This window comes from Lynx rufus, unplaced genomic scaffold (assembly GCF_022079265.1).
Source record: "Lynx rufus isolate CCGP_SWC_20201006 ecotype Redwood Valley unplaced genomic scaffold, mLynRuf1.p SCAF_3, whole genome shotgun sequence".
In the NCBI taxonomy this organism is placed as follows: domain Eukaryota; kingdom Metazoa; phylum Chordata; class Mammalia; order Carnivora; family Felidae; genus Lynx; species Lynx rufus.
In genome coordinates, this window is record NW_025814845.1 from 56698208 (window position 1) to 56716620 (window position 18413).

An 18413-nucleotide genomic window follows, 5' to 3' on the forward strand; every position below is an offset into this window, starting at 1 on the left:
TTCATATGTGGTGGAGATTCTAGATGCTCAAAAAATATGTAGGTAAAAGAAGGGAGAGATTTAAAACAGCTAAAAAATAGGAAGGAAGCATCCCAATTGGTCAATGCTATGGACTGTAACCAACGCACCAGTAACTGAGCATAGATTCAAGTGCAGCAAGCTAGTCCTTTTGTAAAACTCATTGGCTGTACCCTGAACATTTATAGAATTTGAGGAGTAGTAAATAGGTATAAAATAGCTGGTGATGGGAAAATTTCACCCTTCTGAGTCATGACAGAGTATGGCATATAATCTGTGCACATTACAAGAAGAAAAAAATGAAAAGAAATGTACATATAATGAAAATCTCTTGCTAGTGATGGAACTGAAGTTAAATTTTAAGGCAATAAAATGAGACATTCTTCCTAGAAGCTTCTGCGCAGAGTTGAGAGACAAAAAAGCTAAAAAGTGGGCAAAGAGGAAGGAGTATTTAATATTTAGGTTCACTGTCAGATGAATGAATGAAATTAACTTTGAACCCATGAAGTTACTCTGTAAGACTCTTACTGAAATATCATCTTACTTAACTTTACCACCACACAGTAATAGTTGCCGTCATATTTAACACTATTTAGCTCCTTACACTTTATTAAAAGCTTTCCAGGTCTTTCCTTCATGGCCACGATGGAAAAACTGGTACTAAATTTGCCCTTCTGCCAAAGACAATTAAAATCTAACCAAATTCATTAGGCAATCACTTTCAGGCTCTGCACAAGAGGCAGTGAAGAATCGTAATCACTGAAAGAAGGGAAACACATCATGTGAACTCCTCAATCATTCTTCCATTCTGTGTTCAGGGATCTTTAACCTTCAAGGAGGAGGAAACCAAATAGAGCTCAAGCAGAGTGGATTTCTGAAGTAATTGCAATTGGTGCGGCAGGGAACTGGGGAAAATGGAATACTGCAGTTCCCTGGCCAAAGGCTGCTACAGGGTGAGGCACTGAGGCTTAGAGAATACAGCCTGCTATGTGATTATGAGCTGGATAGTAATATCTGGAATATAGCAACGCTAGGAATGTTGCAACTTTGGCCTAGAAAGAGTAGAGACCTTGTCTGAATATCTCCATTATTCAAGTGAGATGCCAAAGCCCCTAAGATGTGTGCCCTAAAATCAAGGACAGATCCCAGGATTAAATACAAAACCAAATAGAAAAGTAACCCATCCTGCAAGGACCAAAATAATCTACTGACACTGTAATACTATTCAGAACAAAACTCAATACCCTTTAAAAGGAAACAACATTATTCCAACTCCTGACAATGTTATATGTACAATGTTCTGCATATCGTCAAATATCACTAGACATGAAGAAAAATATGACAAAAGCAAAAAGGAAAGAGGTAACTTAAAATAGACTGAAGCTAAAGCAGATGTTGGAATTGGCATACAAGGATTTTAAAACAACTGTTATGAATATTTCCAAGAATTAAAAAATATATCATAATTAGTGAATAGAGGAGACATATCAATAAGAAAATGGCAACTATAAAACATGGAAATTTTAGAACTAAAAAGTGCAAAATTAGAAATCACAAAATAAGCATGAGAAGTAGGACACAGACATCAAAAAAAAACCTTAAAATATAATTAGTAAACCAAAAACAATACGATAGGCTTAAAATTAGCCACATCAATAATTACATTATTGGAAATCAACTGAAACTTACAATATTTTAAGGACAATTCTGTAGAAGTTGCACATAAGCTAGAGAAAACTGCCATCCTTCCATGACTGGGTATGGCTTATTCCCTCCTTGATATTTGTGTGCTAAGATTGCAAGTATGTAGGGGCACCTGCCTGGCTCATCTGTGGGGCATGCGACTCTTGATCTTGGGGTTGTAAGTTCAAGCCCCACATTGGGTGTAGAAATTACTTTTTAAAAAATCCCAGTAAAAAGGCAGAGTTTGTGATGAGCACTGTGTTTTGTATAAAGTGATGAATCATTAAATTCTGCACCTGGAACTAATATTTCACTGTATGTGCACTAACTGGAAATTAAATTAAAACTTGGGAAGGAGGGAGGCAGAGGTTATTAGACTAGATAAACACAACAGGACAAAATTACGAATTATCCAGAAGAAATGCACTTTAAATATAACGGCACATATACATTGAAAGTTATTGGATCGAAAAAGCCATACCATGTAATAAGTAATCATACAAAGCCTAGAATGGTCTTACTAAAATTAGCCAAAATATACTTCAATTAAAGGAGTTTTTCACCCTAGAATACCAGAGATTTAAAAAAGGACATTTTTTATAATGATAAAGAGACAATTCATCAAGAAAATATAACAATCCTAAATATGTATGTATGGTCCTAATACAAAGCTTTAAATTACATGAAACAAAACTTATCTTCAATCACAGTTAGAGATTTTAGTACCACTTAATAATTGACAGGAGCAGACGAAAATATCTGTTAATAGACGTTTTCAACAACCCTATTAATCAACTTTACCTACTTGAAAGGAAGTAAGTCTCACTATTTCAACATTACATTATGCTGGAAGTTTTAGCCAGTGCAATAATGCAAGGAAAAGAAATAAAGGCATAAAAGATTGGAAAAGAAGAAGTAAAACTGTCTTTATTTACAGATTAAATAATCTTTTGTGTGGAAAACTCTAATAAAACAATCAACAAAATGAAGGTACAACATATGGAATGGAAGAAAATGTTAGCAAACTGTGTATCAGATAAGGAATAAATATCTAGAATATATAAGGAACTCATACAACTCAATAGCAAACAAACAAAAACCAAATAATCTAATTTAAAGATAGGCAGAAGACTTGAATAAACATTTTTCCAAAGAAGACATACAAATGACCAACAGGTACATGAAAAGCTATTCAACATAACTAATCTTCAGGGAAATGCAAATGAAAACCTCAGTGAGATTATCACCTCACACCTGTTAGAATGGCTAGTTTCATAAAGACAAGAAATAACAAGTGTTAGCAAGCATCTGGAGAAAATGAAACTTTTTTTCACTGTTAAAGGGAATGAAAATTGGTGCAACCACTGAGGAAAGCAATATGGAATTTCCTCAAAAAATTAAAAATACAACTACCATATGATCTAGCAATCCCACTTCCATCAAAAGAAACAAAATCACTGTCTCAAAGAGATATTTGTATAACCCATGCCCACTGCAGCATTATTCACACTAACCAAGACGTGAAAACAACCTAAGTGCTCACTGACAAATGAATGGGCAAAGAAAATGTGTTATATATGTATATATCCAGTGGGATGCTATTTAACCACAAAAAGGAAGCAAACCCTAACATTTGCAACATTTGGATGAATCTTGAGAACATTATGCTAAGTGAAATAAATCAGAGACAAACATTTCATGATATCATTTTTAAAATTTCTCTTTTAATGTTTATTTGAGAGAGAGAGAGAATAGGTGAGCAGTCAAGGGGCAGAGAGAGAGAGAGAGAGAGAGAGACTGAGACAGAATCTGAGGCAGGCTCCAGTCTCTGAGCTGTCAACACAGAGCCTGACGTGGGGCTCTGACTCACAAGCCATGAGATCATGACCTGAGCTGAAGTTGGACACCCAACTGACTGAGCCACCCAGGTGTCCCTGTATGATATCATTTATATGTGTAATCTACAAAAAACCAAACTCATAGAAACAGGGAATAGAATGGTAGAATGGTGGTGGTTGCCAGGGGCTGAGGGGTAGAACTAGTGGAGGTTGTTGGCCAAAGTGTACAACCTTCCAGTTATGAGATAAATACGACTGGGGGATCTAATATAAAGAGTGGGGGGGAGACAGATTTGTTAGAACTAATAAGTGAATATAGTAAGATTTCAGGGTATAAAGTCAATATATTAAACTCTAGTTTACTTTTGTATCCTAGCAGCAAATAATTGGACATAAAATATCACTTATAATTCAACAAAATTATAAACTACTTAAGAATAAATTTAACAAAAGATATAAAAAATCTACACTGTAAATTATAAAACATAGCATACACAAAAAAGGTCTAAATAAATGGAAAGCTATTTATGCCGTGTTCATAGATTAGAAGATGCAATATTGTGGAAATGAAAATTCTCCCCAAATTGATGTGTATATTCAGTGCAATATCAAACAAAAATTCCAGCAAGCATTTTTCTTGAGAAATTGGTACATGCCTTACAACATTTATATAGATAAGCAAAGGAATTATCACAGCCCATATAATTTTAAAAAGGAAGAACAAAGTTGGAGGAATCACACCATCTGATTTCAACACTTATAAAGCCACATTAATGAGCACTTGCGGTATTGACATGAGAATAGGCAAATAGGTCCATGAAACCAAATAAAGTACATAAATAGACACACATGTATACCATGAACTGAGTTTTGATAATGGCTTCTACGAAACTCAATAGAAAAAGATTTCAGAAAATTTTCCTGGAATAGCTGGATATCTATATGGAAACAAAAATAAAGCAATGAAACTCACCCACTACTTTGAATGAGTCATAAGAATTTAATTTGTCACAGTCCATATACCTAAACATAAAAGCTAAAAGTGCAAAGCTTCTAGAATTAAACACAAGAGAACCTATTTCAACCTTGGAGTAGACAGCAATTTCTTACAGGGGACACAAAAAAAATTAATCATAAAAGAAAAATTTGGTAAATTGGACTTCATCAGAATTTAAAACTTCTCCTCAAAAACTTTCTTAAGAAAATGAAAATTTGGGATGCCTGGGTGGCTCAGTCCATAAACATCCCAGTCTTAATTTCAGCTCGGGTCATGATCTCACGGTTTGAGGATTGAGCCCTGCATCAGGCTCCGTGCTGACAGAGCAGAGCCTGCTTGGGATTCTTTCTCCTTCTTTCTCTGCCCTTTCCCTACTCATTCTCTCTCTCTCTCTCTCTCTCTCTCTCTCTCTCTCTCTCTCCCTGCCCCTCTCCCTCTCCTCTCTCTCAGAATAAATAAATAAACTTAAAAGAAAATGAAAATTGCAGCCGTCTGAAACTTGGCTGGGCTGCCATGTACAAGATGATCACTCACATGACTGTCAATTTGTGCTTTTAGCTGCGAGCTCAGCTGATACCAATGGATATCGGCTGGAGTGCCTGGGTGTCTTCTATATGGTCTCTGAATATATCAGGTAGTGTGCCTGGGTTCTCTTCCATATGGTCTCTGCACACAGCTCGGGACTCTCACGGCATAGCCACTGGGTTCCAAGAAGGAGCATTCCACCAAAAGACCAAGGTGAAACCTGAAGATATACTTTCGTAAATTACACGGCATTTCTTCTGCCAAAGTATATTGATCAAAATGAGTCAGAGACACAGTTCACATGATGAGTATAAAAAATAGATGCCACATTTCAATGAGAAGAAAGGCAACAGATTTATGGCTATCTTTAGTCAACAATACACAAAAATATTTTATAATGTTTTTAGCTGCTTTATTCATAATAGCCAAATTGTTAACCAAAAACTGGAAATGGTCCAAATGTCCATCCACAAATGAATGGATAAACACATTTTCATATAGTTGAATAATTGAATACTTCAATTATTCAAGGCATATTCAACTTAATAAAAAGGAGTATGTTACTATTATTCACAGTAACATGGATTTATCTCACAAAGTTTAGCAAAAGGAACCAAACATAAAAGAATACACATTGGATAGTTCCATTTATGCAAAGTCAGGTGTAGACCAAACTAAAATCAGAGTAGTAGTTTTCTTTGGAAATGATAGATTGAATTAAAAAGTAGAGGTTGCCTGAGACAATGAAAACATTCTATATTTTAAGTCATTGTTTTCATTTTTCGAAATTCATCGATCTATATATTTATACTCAAGGTGTATGCATTTCACTGTGCAAATTTTATCTCAGTTGAAAACATAAAAATTAAGAAAATATTTTTAAAAGTTATCATAGCTATCCTGTTTGTTCCTTTCAATATAGCCTTGTGAAAAAAAGAAAAGGTATTGGTAGTTTCATTTAAAGAAGTGATACATTTTTTAAGATTACACATAAAGTTAGTGGCATAGAAAATAGATAGAATCCAAACAAGGCAATAATTAATGACTGAAGAAATGTCTTTTTTCTATTCAGAATTTAATTTTTAAATTTTTAAAATAGGCTTTATTTTTTTAGAGCAGTTTTAGGTTCACAGCAAAATTAAGAAGAAGGTACAGAGATTGCCTATGTATTCCCTTCCTTGACATATGCTTAGCCACCTCTGTTTTCAACACCCTCCCCCATCAGAGTGGTGCATTTGTTACAACTGATGACCTACATCTGGAGTCCACAGTTAACATTAGTGTTTACTCTTGGTGTTGTATATTCTATGGATTTGCACAAATATATAATGGCAGGTATCAGCCATTACAGTATCACACGGAGTAGTTTCACTGCTCTAAATATCCTCCGTGCTCCTTCTCTCTAACACCTAACCCCCTGGCAACCATTGATCCTTTTACTGTCTCCACAGTTTGGCCTTTTCTAGAATGTCATATAGTGGGAATCGTATGGCTTTTCACATTGGCTTCTTTCACTCATTAATACTCATTTAAGTTTTCTCCGTGTCTTTTCTTCTCAGCCCTGAATAACACTCCACTGTCTGAATGTACCACAGTTTATTTATCTGTTAATCTAATGAAGGACATCGTGCTTGTTTCCAACTTTTGGCAATTATGAATAAAGCTCCTATAAATACCCGTTTGCAGATTTAAATGCAGACATAGTTTTCACCTCCTTTGGGTAAATACCAAGGAACATGATTGCTGGAGAGTACTGTTTAGTTTTGTAAGAAACTGCCATTTTACATTCTCAACAGCAATGTATAAGAGTTTCTGTTGTTCCATGACTTCACCAGCTGTTGGTTACTGATATTCTGGATTTGCCCATTCAAATAGGTGTGTGGTGATATTTCATTGTTTTTTTAATTTGCATTTCCCTGATGATATATGATGTGGACCATCTTTTCATATGCTCATTTGCCATCTGTATATATATTTTGAGTGTGGCGCCTATTAAGGTACTTGTGCGATTTTTCAATCATATCATTTGTTTTCTTATTGTTGAGTTTTAAGCATTCTTTGCCTATTTTGGACAACAGTCGTTTATCAGACATGTCTTTTATAAGTATTTAATCCCAGTCTGTGGCTCAACTTTTCATTTTCTTGGTAGTGTCTTTACAGAACAGAAAATTTTAATGTTACTAAAGCTCAGCCTGCCAAGTTTTTCCTTCACCAATTGTACTGCCTCAATTTACATTATGATTTTATTTTCAAACCATCATAGAAAGCTAATTGGGTATACTTCATATGCAACTTTCATAACTTTCATTTATTACAAAAAACTAACTTTCACATAAGGACATTATCAAAGAAACCAGTGTTGGTCTTTTTCAAGTACATTAGAGACACTATTTTTCTCTTTTCTATGACATAGTCCTTGGTCATAGCATTTATCATTCTGGTTCTCAAATTTAAATCAGGGAAAATTAAATTGTTTCCAAAAGGACATGCTGTTCCAAAGAAAGTGACCTCCCATCTGATTTACTAATACTGAATTTTTGGGAAACCAAAATGATTCAAAGCAAAGCATTCTGGTAAAGTGGTTTTGTCGATTTACTCTCCAGCAGGAAGCCATGCTTTAAAATCTCAACTTGTTAATAAGGTACTCATAGTTCAGCAATAGCCAGAATTTCTAGGATTTTGTGACTTGCTTTGGCATTGCAACGCTTCTATGTCAATGGGATCAATTTCCTAATTCTCAATTCTTAAAACAATTTTGTTTTAGTTATGTGTCCATTCTGACCCATTAACTGTGGCCAGGGAGAAAGGGTTTTTTTTTTTTTCTTTCTTTTTTTTTTTTTGGTAAATTTTTAATTAATCAAATGTTTTTAAATTGAAGTATAGTTGGCATACAACATTATATTAGTTTCAAGTGTACAACATATTGATTGGACAACTGTATACATTATGCTATGCTCACCGTAAATGTAGCTACTATATGTCACCGTACAATGCTATTACAATATCATTGACTATATTCCCTATGCTGTACCTTTCATCCCCATGATTTATTCATTCCACAACTGGAAGCTCCCATTTCCTTCACCCATTTTGCTTAACCCCCACTTCCTCCTTTTTGGCAATGTTTCACAAATGCATAAAAGTAGTTATTCACTAAGAATTCATAATCAGATTTACGAAAAAATTTGTGGCAAGAAATCAACTATAAGATATGCCCTGTTCCTATTTTTCCCTTGATCTTATAAACAACAGAAATTTATTGCTCACAGTTCTGGACACTGGGAAGTTCAAGATCAAGGTGCTGGCAGGTTCAGTGTCTGGTGAGAGCCTGCTTCCTGGTTCATAGATGGCACCTCACTCATGTCTTCACTTGGTAGGAAGGGGTGCAGGAGCTCTGTGGGGATTCTCTTATAAGGACGCTAATCTCATTCATGAGGGATCTGCCTGCATGACTTAATTACTTCCTAAAGGTCTAGCCTCCTATTACAATCCTACAATGTTAGGAATTTCAATATACGAATTTGGGGAGGGAAGCACAAACATTTATTTTTTTTTTTATATGAAGTTTATTGACAAATTGGTTTCCATACAACACCCAGTGCTCATCCCAAAAGGTGCCCTCCTCAATACCCATCACCCACCCGCCCCTCCCTCCCACCCCCCATCAACCCTCAGTTTGTTCTCAGTTTTTAACAGTCTCTTATGCTTTGGCTCTCTCCCACTCTAACGTCCTTTTTTTTTTTTTTTTTTTTTTTTTTTTTTTTGCGGGAAGCACAAACATTTAGACCGGAGTATTGTTGCCATTGGTGGTGGCAGTGTGTGTGTGTGTGTGTGTGTGTGTGTGTGTGTGACTTTTAAGTTCATGGACATCATCTATTCAATTGATGACAAAGGAAGACAACAGAGAGGGTTTTGATTATCTACAGAGTATATAAACCACAGACATGCAAATACATCACAATTATTCCTACTAAATCAGCAATCAAGGAGATTCTACTACATGTTAAATGAGAATGAAAGATATTGTGAGTTCATGAAGAAATGGATATTCTCCTAAATTAAAAAAGAAAAGGTAGGAAGGTAAATGATAGTCAGAACACAGTATAGTAAATGACCATTATTATGCAAGCATTAGAAGCGTAATTTTTCATGAAGGACTCCGCAGTCAGTATCAGATAAATGACATCTCAAAAAAGTTAGTTAAAATAGCTAAACCCCTAAAAGACTTTTGTTGTTTTGCTGAGCCCAGACCAAATTTCTGAAGAAAGTAATGAATGCTTCCTATTTCTGAGAAATCCAGGGCTTTTCAAAACATTTATGTTTTTAATCCTCATCTTTGTGTCTTCTCTTGTCAACAAAACATTTTGCAGCCTTTGCACAGAGGAACAAAAAATTACTAGCTACCCCATCCAACCAGGAAATTTCAAGAAAATGTTCCCTTAGGGTTCTCTGGAGTCCTGCTGAGTTTGGATTCAATTAAGGTTCGTTGATTTACTCCTTTCTCAAGCAGATTTCATCTGAAATGGGCAGCAAGGCAAATTAGATAATGGACAATAGAAGGGAAAACATTCCTGACATTTCACAGTGCGATTGGGGCAACTTTGAAGCAATGCCGTTCCCTACATAATACTGTTTCTTCATGGGACTGCCAAGCCAGTGTGGAAGCAGACAGAATGCATGGATATTGCAAAGTTAACCCAAGATGTAGCTGGCTTCTTCCTTTTTTTTTTTTTTTTTGCGTGCAAGCAAGTAATTCTATCCTCTACTTAAACTCTTAGTGATTGAGAAATTCTTATACCGATATCCTTGATGCACCTAACCTGACAATTATATGTCTACATCTTTAATTACTGTAAGGCATATAGCATTTCTTAAAAGTAATATAAAGAGTAGTACAAATAAAGAACAATAGAAACTTAGAAAAATATTTTACAAGGCCTAAGGCATGATCATACAATTAAAGCTCTCTTTGATTATGTTGGAAGAGATCAATTTAGAATAATAGTCCCACTGTGAACATCCAATACAGTATAACTTAACCAGAAATTTCCCTTATCATTTATCTCCAACAATCTCTAAGTCCCAGAAAATATGTAATTTGGTTGATACTGTAGTTGTATCTGTACTGTTGATACTGTTTTCTTTCAATATTGAATATCCTGCTGGTTTCTGAACATTCTTTTGACTAGTTCAAGTTCCAAAGACTGAAAATATCATCTGAATTGTCCCTAATAATAACCAAGAAACAATTTCCAACACAGGCAAAGCTAATTCAAAATTGAGGAGTTCAAATGACTAATGGCAGCAAACCACCCTATTCTTTTCTCCTTGACTTTAACAGCCATTTGTAATTCAAAGAACACTTCAAAATAAAAGGTTATCATCATCTGTCATTAAATGTTCTTAGACTGATACTGAACCTGGAACTTACAGAGATTAGGTGAAAGATGTAAGACATTACCACTGATCTTATTTTTTTTAAGTTTTTATTTAAATTCAAGTTAGTTAAGGGGCACCTGGGTGGCTCAGTAGGTTCAGCGACTCTTGATTTTGGCTCAGATTATGATCCCAGGGTCACAGGATCGAGCACTGTTTCAGGCTCCAGTATGGAGTCTGCTTAAGATTCTCTCTCTCTCTCCCCGTCTCCCTCTGCTCCTCCCCTGCTTGTGCGCTCGCTCTCTCTCTCTCTCTCTCTCTCAAAATAAATAAATAAACTTAAAAAAAAAAAACTCCAGTTAGTTAATATACAATTTATTGGTTTCAGGTGTACAATGTAGTGATTCAACACTTCCATTGTCCCTGATTTATAGTAGACTGGAAAGACACAAAAGCAAAATTAAGGAAAAAGTAAACTCTGTTAATCAGATAGTTATTACAAGTATATTAGATGTTCAAAGGCTGAAGATGAAAAAAATACATATTAACTGGCTTTATCAGGATAAACCTTTCTCAAAGAAGATGGGACTTCACACAGGTCTTGAAGGAAGAGAGGAATTTGGAAAGCAGGTTTCAGGCTGGTGAACCTGGAAATCTCTCAGATGTTTGACATCATTGTTGCTTCAAAGGCTAGGAATACACAGACTGAGGATTTCAACAGATTAAAATATGGTTGTTGGGCAATACAAGTGGTTAACCAGATGTGAACAGCCATGGGGTATTTGCTAGTGACTATGTAGAACATGGTTTGTAATCTGAAAAACATTAACATTTTTTTGTGAAAAGAAAAAATAAACAAATGGGATTACGTTAAAACCAGGAGCTTCTGCACAGCAAAAGAAATCATCATCAACCTATTGCATAGGAAAAGATTTTTGCAAATCATACAAAGATTTTTGCAACTCCTTATCCGTTACATAAGGAATTAATATCCAAAATATATAAAGACCTCATACAGTTCAAAAACAAACAAAAACATCCAATTTAAAAAATGGAAAGAGGATCTAAATAGACAGTTTTCCAAAGAGGCCATACAGATAGACAACAGCGTCCAACTTCGTCTCAGGTCATGATCTTGCGGTTTGTGGGTTCAAGTTCTCCCAAACTGTAAGATCATGACCTGAGCCGAAGTCAGACGCTTCACTGACTGAGCCACCCAGGTGTCCCCAAAAATCTATTGCTTCTGTCAAACAAATAAATCTTTCAGGCTATCAAGATATCAATGTCATTTTGCAGATTATTTTATTATAGTTTGGGACAAAAATATCATGTTGCCTTTCTCCACTACCTAGACAGAGTGCCAGAAAGGCAAATGGCTTCCCTTTAAAAGGGGAATAAAGAAACAACTGCTTTTATTTTTTTTTTTTAATAATTTATTGTCAAGTTGGTTTCCATACAACACCCAGTGCTCGTCCCAACAAGGGCCCTCCTCAATGCGCATCACCCACTTTCCCCTGTCCTCCGCCCCCCATCAACCCTCAGTTTGTTCTCTGTATTTAAGAGTCTCCTTGGGGCACCTGGGTGGCTCAGTTGGGTCATGATCTCATGGTTTGTGAGTTCGAGCCCCGCGTTGGGTTCTGGGCTGACAGCTCAGAGCCTGGAACCTGCTTCGGATTCTGTGTCTCATTCGCTCTCTGCCCCTGCCCCACTTGTGCTCTGTGTCTCTCTCTGTCTCTCAAAAATAAATGTAAAAAAAAAAAATTAACAGTCTCTTATGGTTTGCCTCCCTCCCTCTCTGTTTGTAACTTTTTTTTTTCCCCTTCCCCTCCCGCATGGTCTTCTGTTAAGTTTCTCAAGATCCACATAGGAGTGAAACCATCTGATATCTATCTTTCTCTGACTGATTTATTTCACTTAGCATAATACCCTGCAGTTCCATCCACGTTGCTGCAAATGGCTTGGCCATGAGAAAGAAAAAACAACCGCTTTTAAAGAACTCTGCCTCCTATGGTACTTGGTGCTTTCACTCCCAACTGCAGGGAGTCTTTGGATCATCCCCATGCTTATCTGTCTTTGCAGAAGGCCCACACCAGCAATGCCTAGACAAGAGTTACACATGGGCAAAGGGCCAGCATGATTTCAGTGAGAACCCAGGTTAAGTTGCACACTGTTTCCTGGTTAGGCTGGGCAACCCAACAACCCACTTCTAGCGGGGACTTTCTATTATCTGCTTGCCAACTGCAAAAAAAAAATTTCTTGCCTTATATTTCACAAATAATCCACGGCAAGTTGATTCAGAGTACAAACCAAGTGAAGCAAGAAAAGCTATAAGAGTGTCAGGAGGAACTGGAAATCACGTCTCATGACCGTTCTCCGAACTCACCATTTCATGCCAAAATAACTCATATGTTCATTTATATTTAAAATAGATCATTTGGAACTAACCTAAATACACACACACACACACACACACACACACACACACCCCTCAATAACCCACATCATTATGGTATGTTTTTTTCCCCCCGGAGTCTTATCATATTGTGGTTTCCCCGCTTCAGTCAAGTTGAATTTAATTGCCCACGATTTGTAGTCACATTTTTGAAGTTTTATTTTCTCCGTATCAGTGAGGTTTACCTCTGGTCTTTATATGCAGTCTAATCTCTAAAAAGTCAATATAAAAAATCTGCAGGCTGTTTTCCCAGATTACCACTCCCTAGAAGGATGAAGGGTTGTATCAGCTGAGTCAGGTCTGATGCTGATGGTATCAGGAAGCTGTGCAGGATAGCGAACTTCCCATCTAGCTTCCCCACAAAGTGAGGCCAAGCCTCCCAGCCTCCCTCCACTAGAGAATTTTTTAAGTTTCCTTCCAGACCAAAAGTTCTAAAGGTGTATGAGACTTCCCCCTTGCCCGCCAATGGTGGTGATGTTCTGCCCAGGAAGGTATAGGGAGGAGTCAGTGCAACTCCCCAGGGTCTTGAGGGACAAGGAAAGTAGTAGCTTCCAACTGCCATCACGTTTACCCATTGCCTTTGCTGGCCTACCGTGAGGACAAGGGTACCGAGAACAATCCAGAAGAGGATCTAGTTAGATTGCCATGAAAGAAAATCTAGGTGTCATTCCAATATCATACTCATGCCTTGCACGGAGGTAGACGTGTGAACGGCCTGGCCATTAATACTTGGGTGTTCTGTTTCCACAGTTATGAGAGAGGGTGAGGAAGGCACTTCACCCCTTAACTTCAGGGGGCAGCTCCGAGCTCACTTGGATTAAAGCAGGCCTGTGCACTAAAGCAGCCACTAACCATGAAGCTAAATCATTCCAGAAGCCAATGTCTTTGATCCCCCTTTCCTTCTGTGAAGTTGAGTGAGGCCAGAGTGGGTGCTGTCTTGCTAACAAATTGATTCAAATGCCCAGACCAAACTCCCAGAAGAATCCCTCAGACTTGGCAGCCTGCCACAGCTTGGCCAAATTGGGTCAGTTACACACCTGGCTAGAGTCGGGAGCTGGACGAGGCTCAGCTCTCTGTCACCGCTTAAGTCTGCGCTCACCCAACCCCATCACATCCCCAAAGACCGTACCTCCTCGGCTTCACTAGCGTACTGAATGGTGGAAAGCAAGTCACTATCTTCCAGGCCAGTTTGCTGAGTGATTTTTGAAGATTTTTAAGGACCACCCGGACGCGCATATGCTTGCTGCAAACTACAAGGGTGGCATTTCCAGTTAGAATTGCTTTGGGAGTCCCTTCCTGCCACTGACGCCAAGCTGGAGTAGAGACACCTCCATCGAAGTATCTTGGCCTCTGAAGCTAGCCGAAGTCCAAAGGATCGTAAGTTGATTCAAAGAACCTAGAATGACCCGCCTGAAAGCGGGAGAGGAGTGCCTTTCAGTTCAGCGCAGTTTCCACCACCGCTGACATTTCCTGAACGGTGGTGGTGATGGTGGTGATGATGATAAATAAGCAAGAACGTTCAGAAATTTGTCTGAAGTCAAACCTGCCAGTTTGGTTCCGGTCTTCCTCTTCAGCCGGAAACCAGGGACAACCCGCAAAGGGCTCTGTCCCCGGGAGAAGCTGGCCTGCGCTAGCCGGGGCTGGCCTACGGGATGAAATCCCTGCAGGATCGCTCCCCACCGCCGGCGGGAGCAGCAGCTCCATCCTCCACGGGGCGCGGCTACCAAGTCCACCCACCGCGCCACCGGTGCAGGGAGCTCCTCCCAGCCCCCCTCCTCCTCAACCCCTTCTGCTCAGCCCCCCTCCACCCAGCCCCCTCCCCGCCCCCCTCCTCGCCCCCCTCCTCCAGGGAGTTTCCCAAGCATCCCAAGGCTTGAGCTTCCTGCGGAGGGGGGGAAGGGGCCCGTGCCGATAAAAGGGATGCGGAGAACTTGGGGAAGCCACAGTGCGAGGGAGCTTCAAATCCGGGCTCCTCTCCCGCCTCTGGAACCCGCACCCCTCGCCGCACTCGTGGCCGCCATGAGCCTCCCGCCGAGCCGCGCCGCCCGCGCCCCGCGCCTTTCGGGCTCGCTGTGCGCGCTGCTCCTGCTGCTGCTGCTGCTGACGCCGCCGGGGCCCCTCGCCAGCGGTGAGAGCGCACCGCACGCGGCACGCACCCGGGCAGGGCGGCGCGTCCAGCCTCCGCGGCCGCCCCGGGAGCGGGGAGGTGCCCCGGGCCGGCGGGCGCGGGGAGAGCTCTCCTCCCACCTGCCCTATAACGGTGTCTCTCTCCCTCTGTCTCTGTGCCCCAGCCGGTCCCGTCGCGGTCATAGTGAGGGAGCTGCGTTGCGTGTGTTTAACCACCACACCGGGGATTCATCCCAAAATGATCGTTAAGATGCAGGTGATCGGGGCCGGGCCACAGTGTCCCAAGGTGGAAGTCATGTAAGTCCTCGTGCGCCGCGGTGTCCACTGTGACCTTGACAGGAGAGAAGTCCCTCAGCCCGAGTCTTCAGCTCCCGTGGCTCGAGGGCTCATCCTTTTGTGTGTGTGTGTGTGTGTGTGTGTGTGTCTGCAGAGCCACCCTGAAGAACAAGAAGGAAGTCTGTCTGGACCCAGAAACCCCTGTGATGAAGAAAGCCATCCAGAAAATCTTAGACAGGTACACTGTCCCTTTGATCTTTGTGCTTTGTAATCTCTTTTGAGAGCGTAGACTTCTCAAGGTCCTTCTTCTCTGCAACGGCTGGCTTTGCCTACCGTTGGAGACCACGCTTGGGATAAAAGATCCTTGAAGAGGGGGCGGGGGGGGGGGACTGTTCAGCAAAGTCCCGGGGAAACTTTTTTTTATCACCAATCTAATTGTCATAGAGGGTTCCATAGAGATCATGACTGAAATGTATTTTGTTGTGAGTATAGTCCTTGAGTCCACCCTTGGCTTTTCATGGGGCTTAAGCTCTGTGTTTTGAAAACAGGTTGGAGTAGAGCGAGTGTGGAAATTCGGTTCAACTGATATAATTCTTTTCTCAACAGTGGGAAAAAGGCTGATTAAGAGAAAGGACCATGCGTTGGAAAAAATTGCCCAGTTCCTTGGCCGAGCCGTTTTCTGCGTGTCTCAGGACCCAGTGAAGACAAAAGCAAGGGCTGGTTTTCTCCAGTGAGTTAGGCTTCTTCATGAACTCCCTACTTGTGGGAGAAGGGCTGAGCGAAGATTTACTTTTGTCCTTCCAGCTTAACGCCCTGGTCCTGAAGTACTTCACATAGTATTCCCTGCTATTTATTTGCTGTTACTTTACCTGCTGTGCTATTGAAACCTTTGGCAATTGACTGAACTGTGAGTCAAAAAATCACTGGTTGTTAATCCTTCAAGGTGACTTTTGTCATTTTAGAATATATCCCTGATACTGTTACTGAGGAGGCTGGGGATTTCATGTGTGAATGGTATTTCATTAGAATGCTGTATGTGAAGATATATTGCTATCTTTACTCCTCATGAAATAGGAAATATTTTAGTATTGTTTCTTGGGGAATATGTCAGGAGAACTCCTTGCTCTTAGACCTGGAATGCTGAGTTGTATTGCCTTAGAAAGCTGAGCGTATCGTGCAGTTATCTGTATAAAATGTATTTCCTTATTTAGAATTTTTAAATGTTTAAGTTCTATAAGGACTAATATATTCTTTTCCTATAACTTTAGACATATGATGTCTTCTTAGTATGGCATAATGTCATGACTTACTTGTTAAACTTTGATTTTGTGGTATATATTAACCATTTTGCTAGGAGTACTTTTATTCTAGTCACTAAAGATGTTTTGGATAAATGAAGAAGCTGGGAAATAGGTACATTCCCTACTTCCAGTTTTTATAGAAATGCATTGTTTGCATTTTTTAGCAACAAAGGCAAACGTAACCATGACCTGTACTCTGGCAGTTTTGAAAATGTATTTGCGCCATTTAAATATAGATTCACATTTGGTTTTCAAGAAATATATGCAGGCTGAGGTTTTGACCGTTTTGTTATAAAGAATTACCTATGCATCACACCTGCGATGTTAAAATTACTTTTCATCATATGTCTTATTGGTTTATGGTACTTCTTCTGTTCTTTGCAAAAAATAAAAGATACATAAAATTTACTTATGTTGTTTCTTCCTTGTGATACTGTTGCAAAAACTTTGCTTATCTTTAATTCTGCATTATCTGAGAAGTAACTATGCTACTCTCTGGCTAGCAGAGAGGACCCTCATTTCCCCCCGGAGCCCACTGTATAAGTTCAACCTTTCTCCAAGATCAGTCCCCTTCCAGTTACTCCTTCAGAGCACCAACAGCCTTTGGGCTGTTTAGAAAACACAAATTTAAGGTAAGGCTTCCTTACCTTAAATCCTTAACTGGTTCCCTATTTCCTAGATGGGAAATAAAAATTGTGAAACATGGCATATTCAGTTCTGTCTCATCTGACTGACTCCTGATGACTACTTTAACTTCACGGGTCCTTTGCACCCTTGCAATCAAGAGCTTATTAGTTCCCTAATTGGGAGTGTTCTTTCCTGGGTCCACACCTTTGCATTTGGTAGGGCCTCTACCTGGAAGGGCCTCACCACTTTCTGCCTATAGGAGGAAGCTTATTCATCCTTTAGAACTCAGCTCAAACAATGCTTCCCTCAGGAAGTCTTCCTTGGCACTCCCAGAAGAATTTGTGGTTTCCATTTTGATATTCTCCTAAGGATCTTCTAAATATTTCAGTGTATTTGAATAGCAAATATTGCATCGTGGGGTTTTTTGTTTGTTTGTGAGTTTCTTTATTCTTTATACGTAAGAGTTCTCCTCGATCGTCAACCATATGCATCTCTGCATCCCCAATACCTGCCACAGATTGACTTAAGGAATTAATAAATTATCCTGAACCACAGGTTATTAGACAGTGTCCTAACATCAGTAACCTGCTCAATGTGATGTTGCATAAATGGTAATTCCTTTACTCTCTTTTCTTCAGCTTGTCTACAAGTAATCTAACAAGAGCCCTGGGGTAGGTAGTCCCCTCAACCTGTAACATCTACTCCTCACTTTCACGTGGCCAACTCCATTCTCCCTTTGAAGTCAGTTGACCTGTCACTGAGGACCTCACTGATCCTTGCCCTCCCCAGATGAAGCCCTCTTTTACATCCTCTCATAGCACTTTGTTCTTTTCCTTCATAACATTTTGTCACTGACATGACTGTAGAATCCATAGAGACTATATCCCTGTGGTCATTTATTTAGGGTCTATTCCAGCTTCACTGTGAGCTCCATGAGGGCCAGAATACCTTTGTCACGTTCGTTTCTGTTTTTAGAACATTGCCTAGCCCATAGTAGGTGCTTAAGCAGAAGACTGGTCCAGACTGAAGGAGTCCCACTGTCTCTCAGTATCAAAATAGCAATTTCATGTAAATAACTCATCCTTAGGAAAAGCAAGAAAATGAAAGGAAGGAGACTAATCCAATTGATATGCAGATACACATACACCAACTGGATCAATATATATGCTTATATTGGTGCATATGTATTTATT

The 18413-nt window shown here is 39.5% G+C and overlaps 1 protein-coding gene across 1 annotated transcript; it reads left to right on the forward strand.

Annotated features, from left to right (window-relative positions):
- The first annotated feature begins 14847 nt into the window (after positions 1–14847).
- On the forward strand, positions 14848–16983 carry LOC124520196 (alveolar macrophage chemotactic factor-like). Its single transcript, XM_047090883.1, has 4 exons — positions 14848–15017; positions 15181–15313; positions 15447–15530; positions 15899–16983. The coding sequence occupies exons 1-4, from the start codon at positions 14909–14911 to the stop codon at positions 15915–15917; spliced, it is 345 nt and encodes a 114-aa protein (XP_046946839.1). The 5' UTR covers positions 14848–14908; the 3' UTR covers positions 15918–16983.
- Positions 16984–18413: the final 1430 nt, after the last annotated feature.

Bases quoted from the DNA above. Each gene is read 5' to 3' on its own strand.
- LOC124520196 (XM_047090883.1), top strand. From the start codon at position 14,909: ATGAGCCTCCCGCCGAGCCGCGCCGCCCGCGCCCCGCGCCTTTCGGGC. The intron at 15,018-15,180 runs GTGAGAGCGCAC...TCTGTGCCCCAG, and splicing joins GCCGGGGCCCCTCGCCAGCG to CCGGTCCCGTCGCGGTCATA. The intron at 15,314-15,446 runs GTAAGTCCTCGT...GTGTGTCTGCAG, and splicing joins TGTCCCAAGGTGGAAGTCAT to AGCCACCCTGAAGAACAAGA.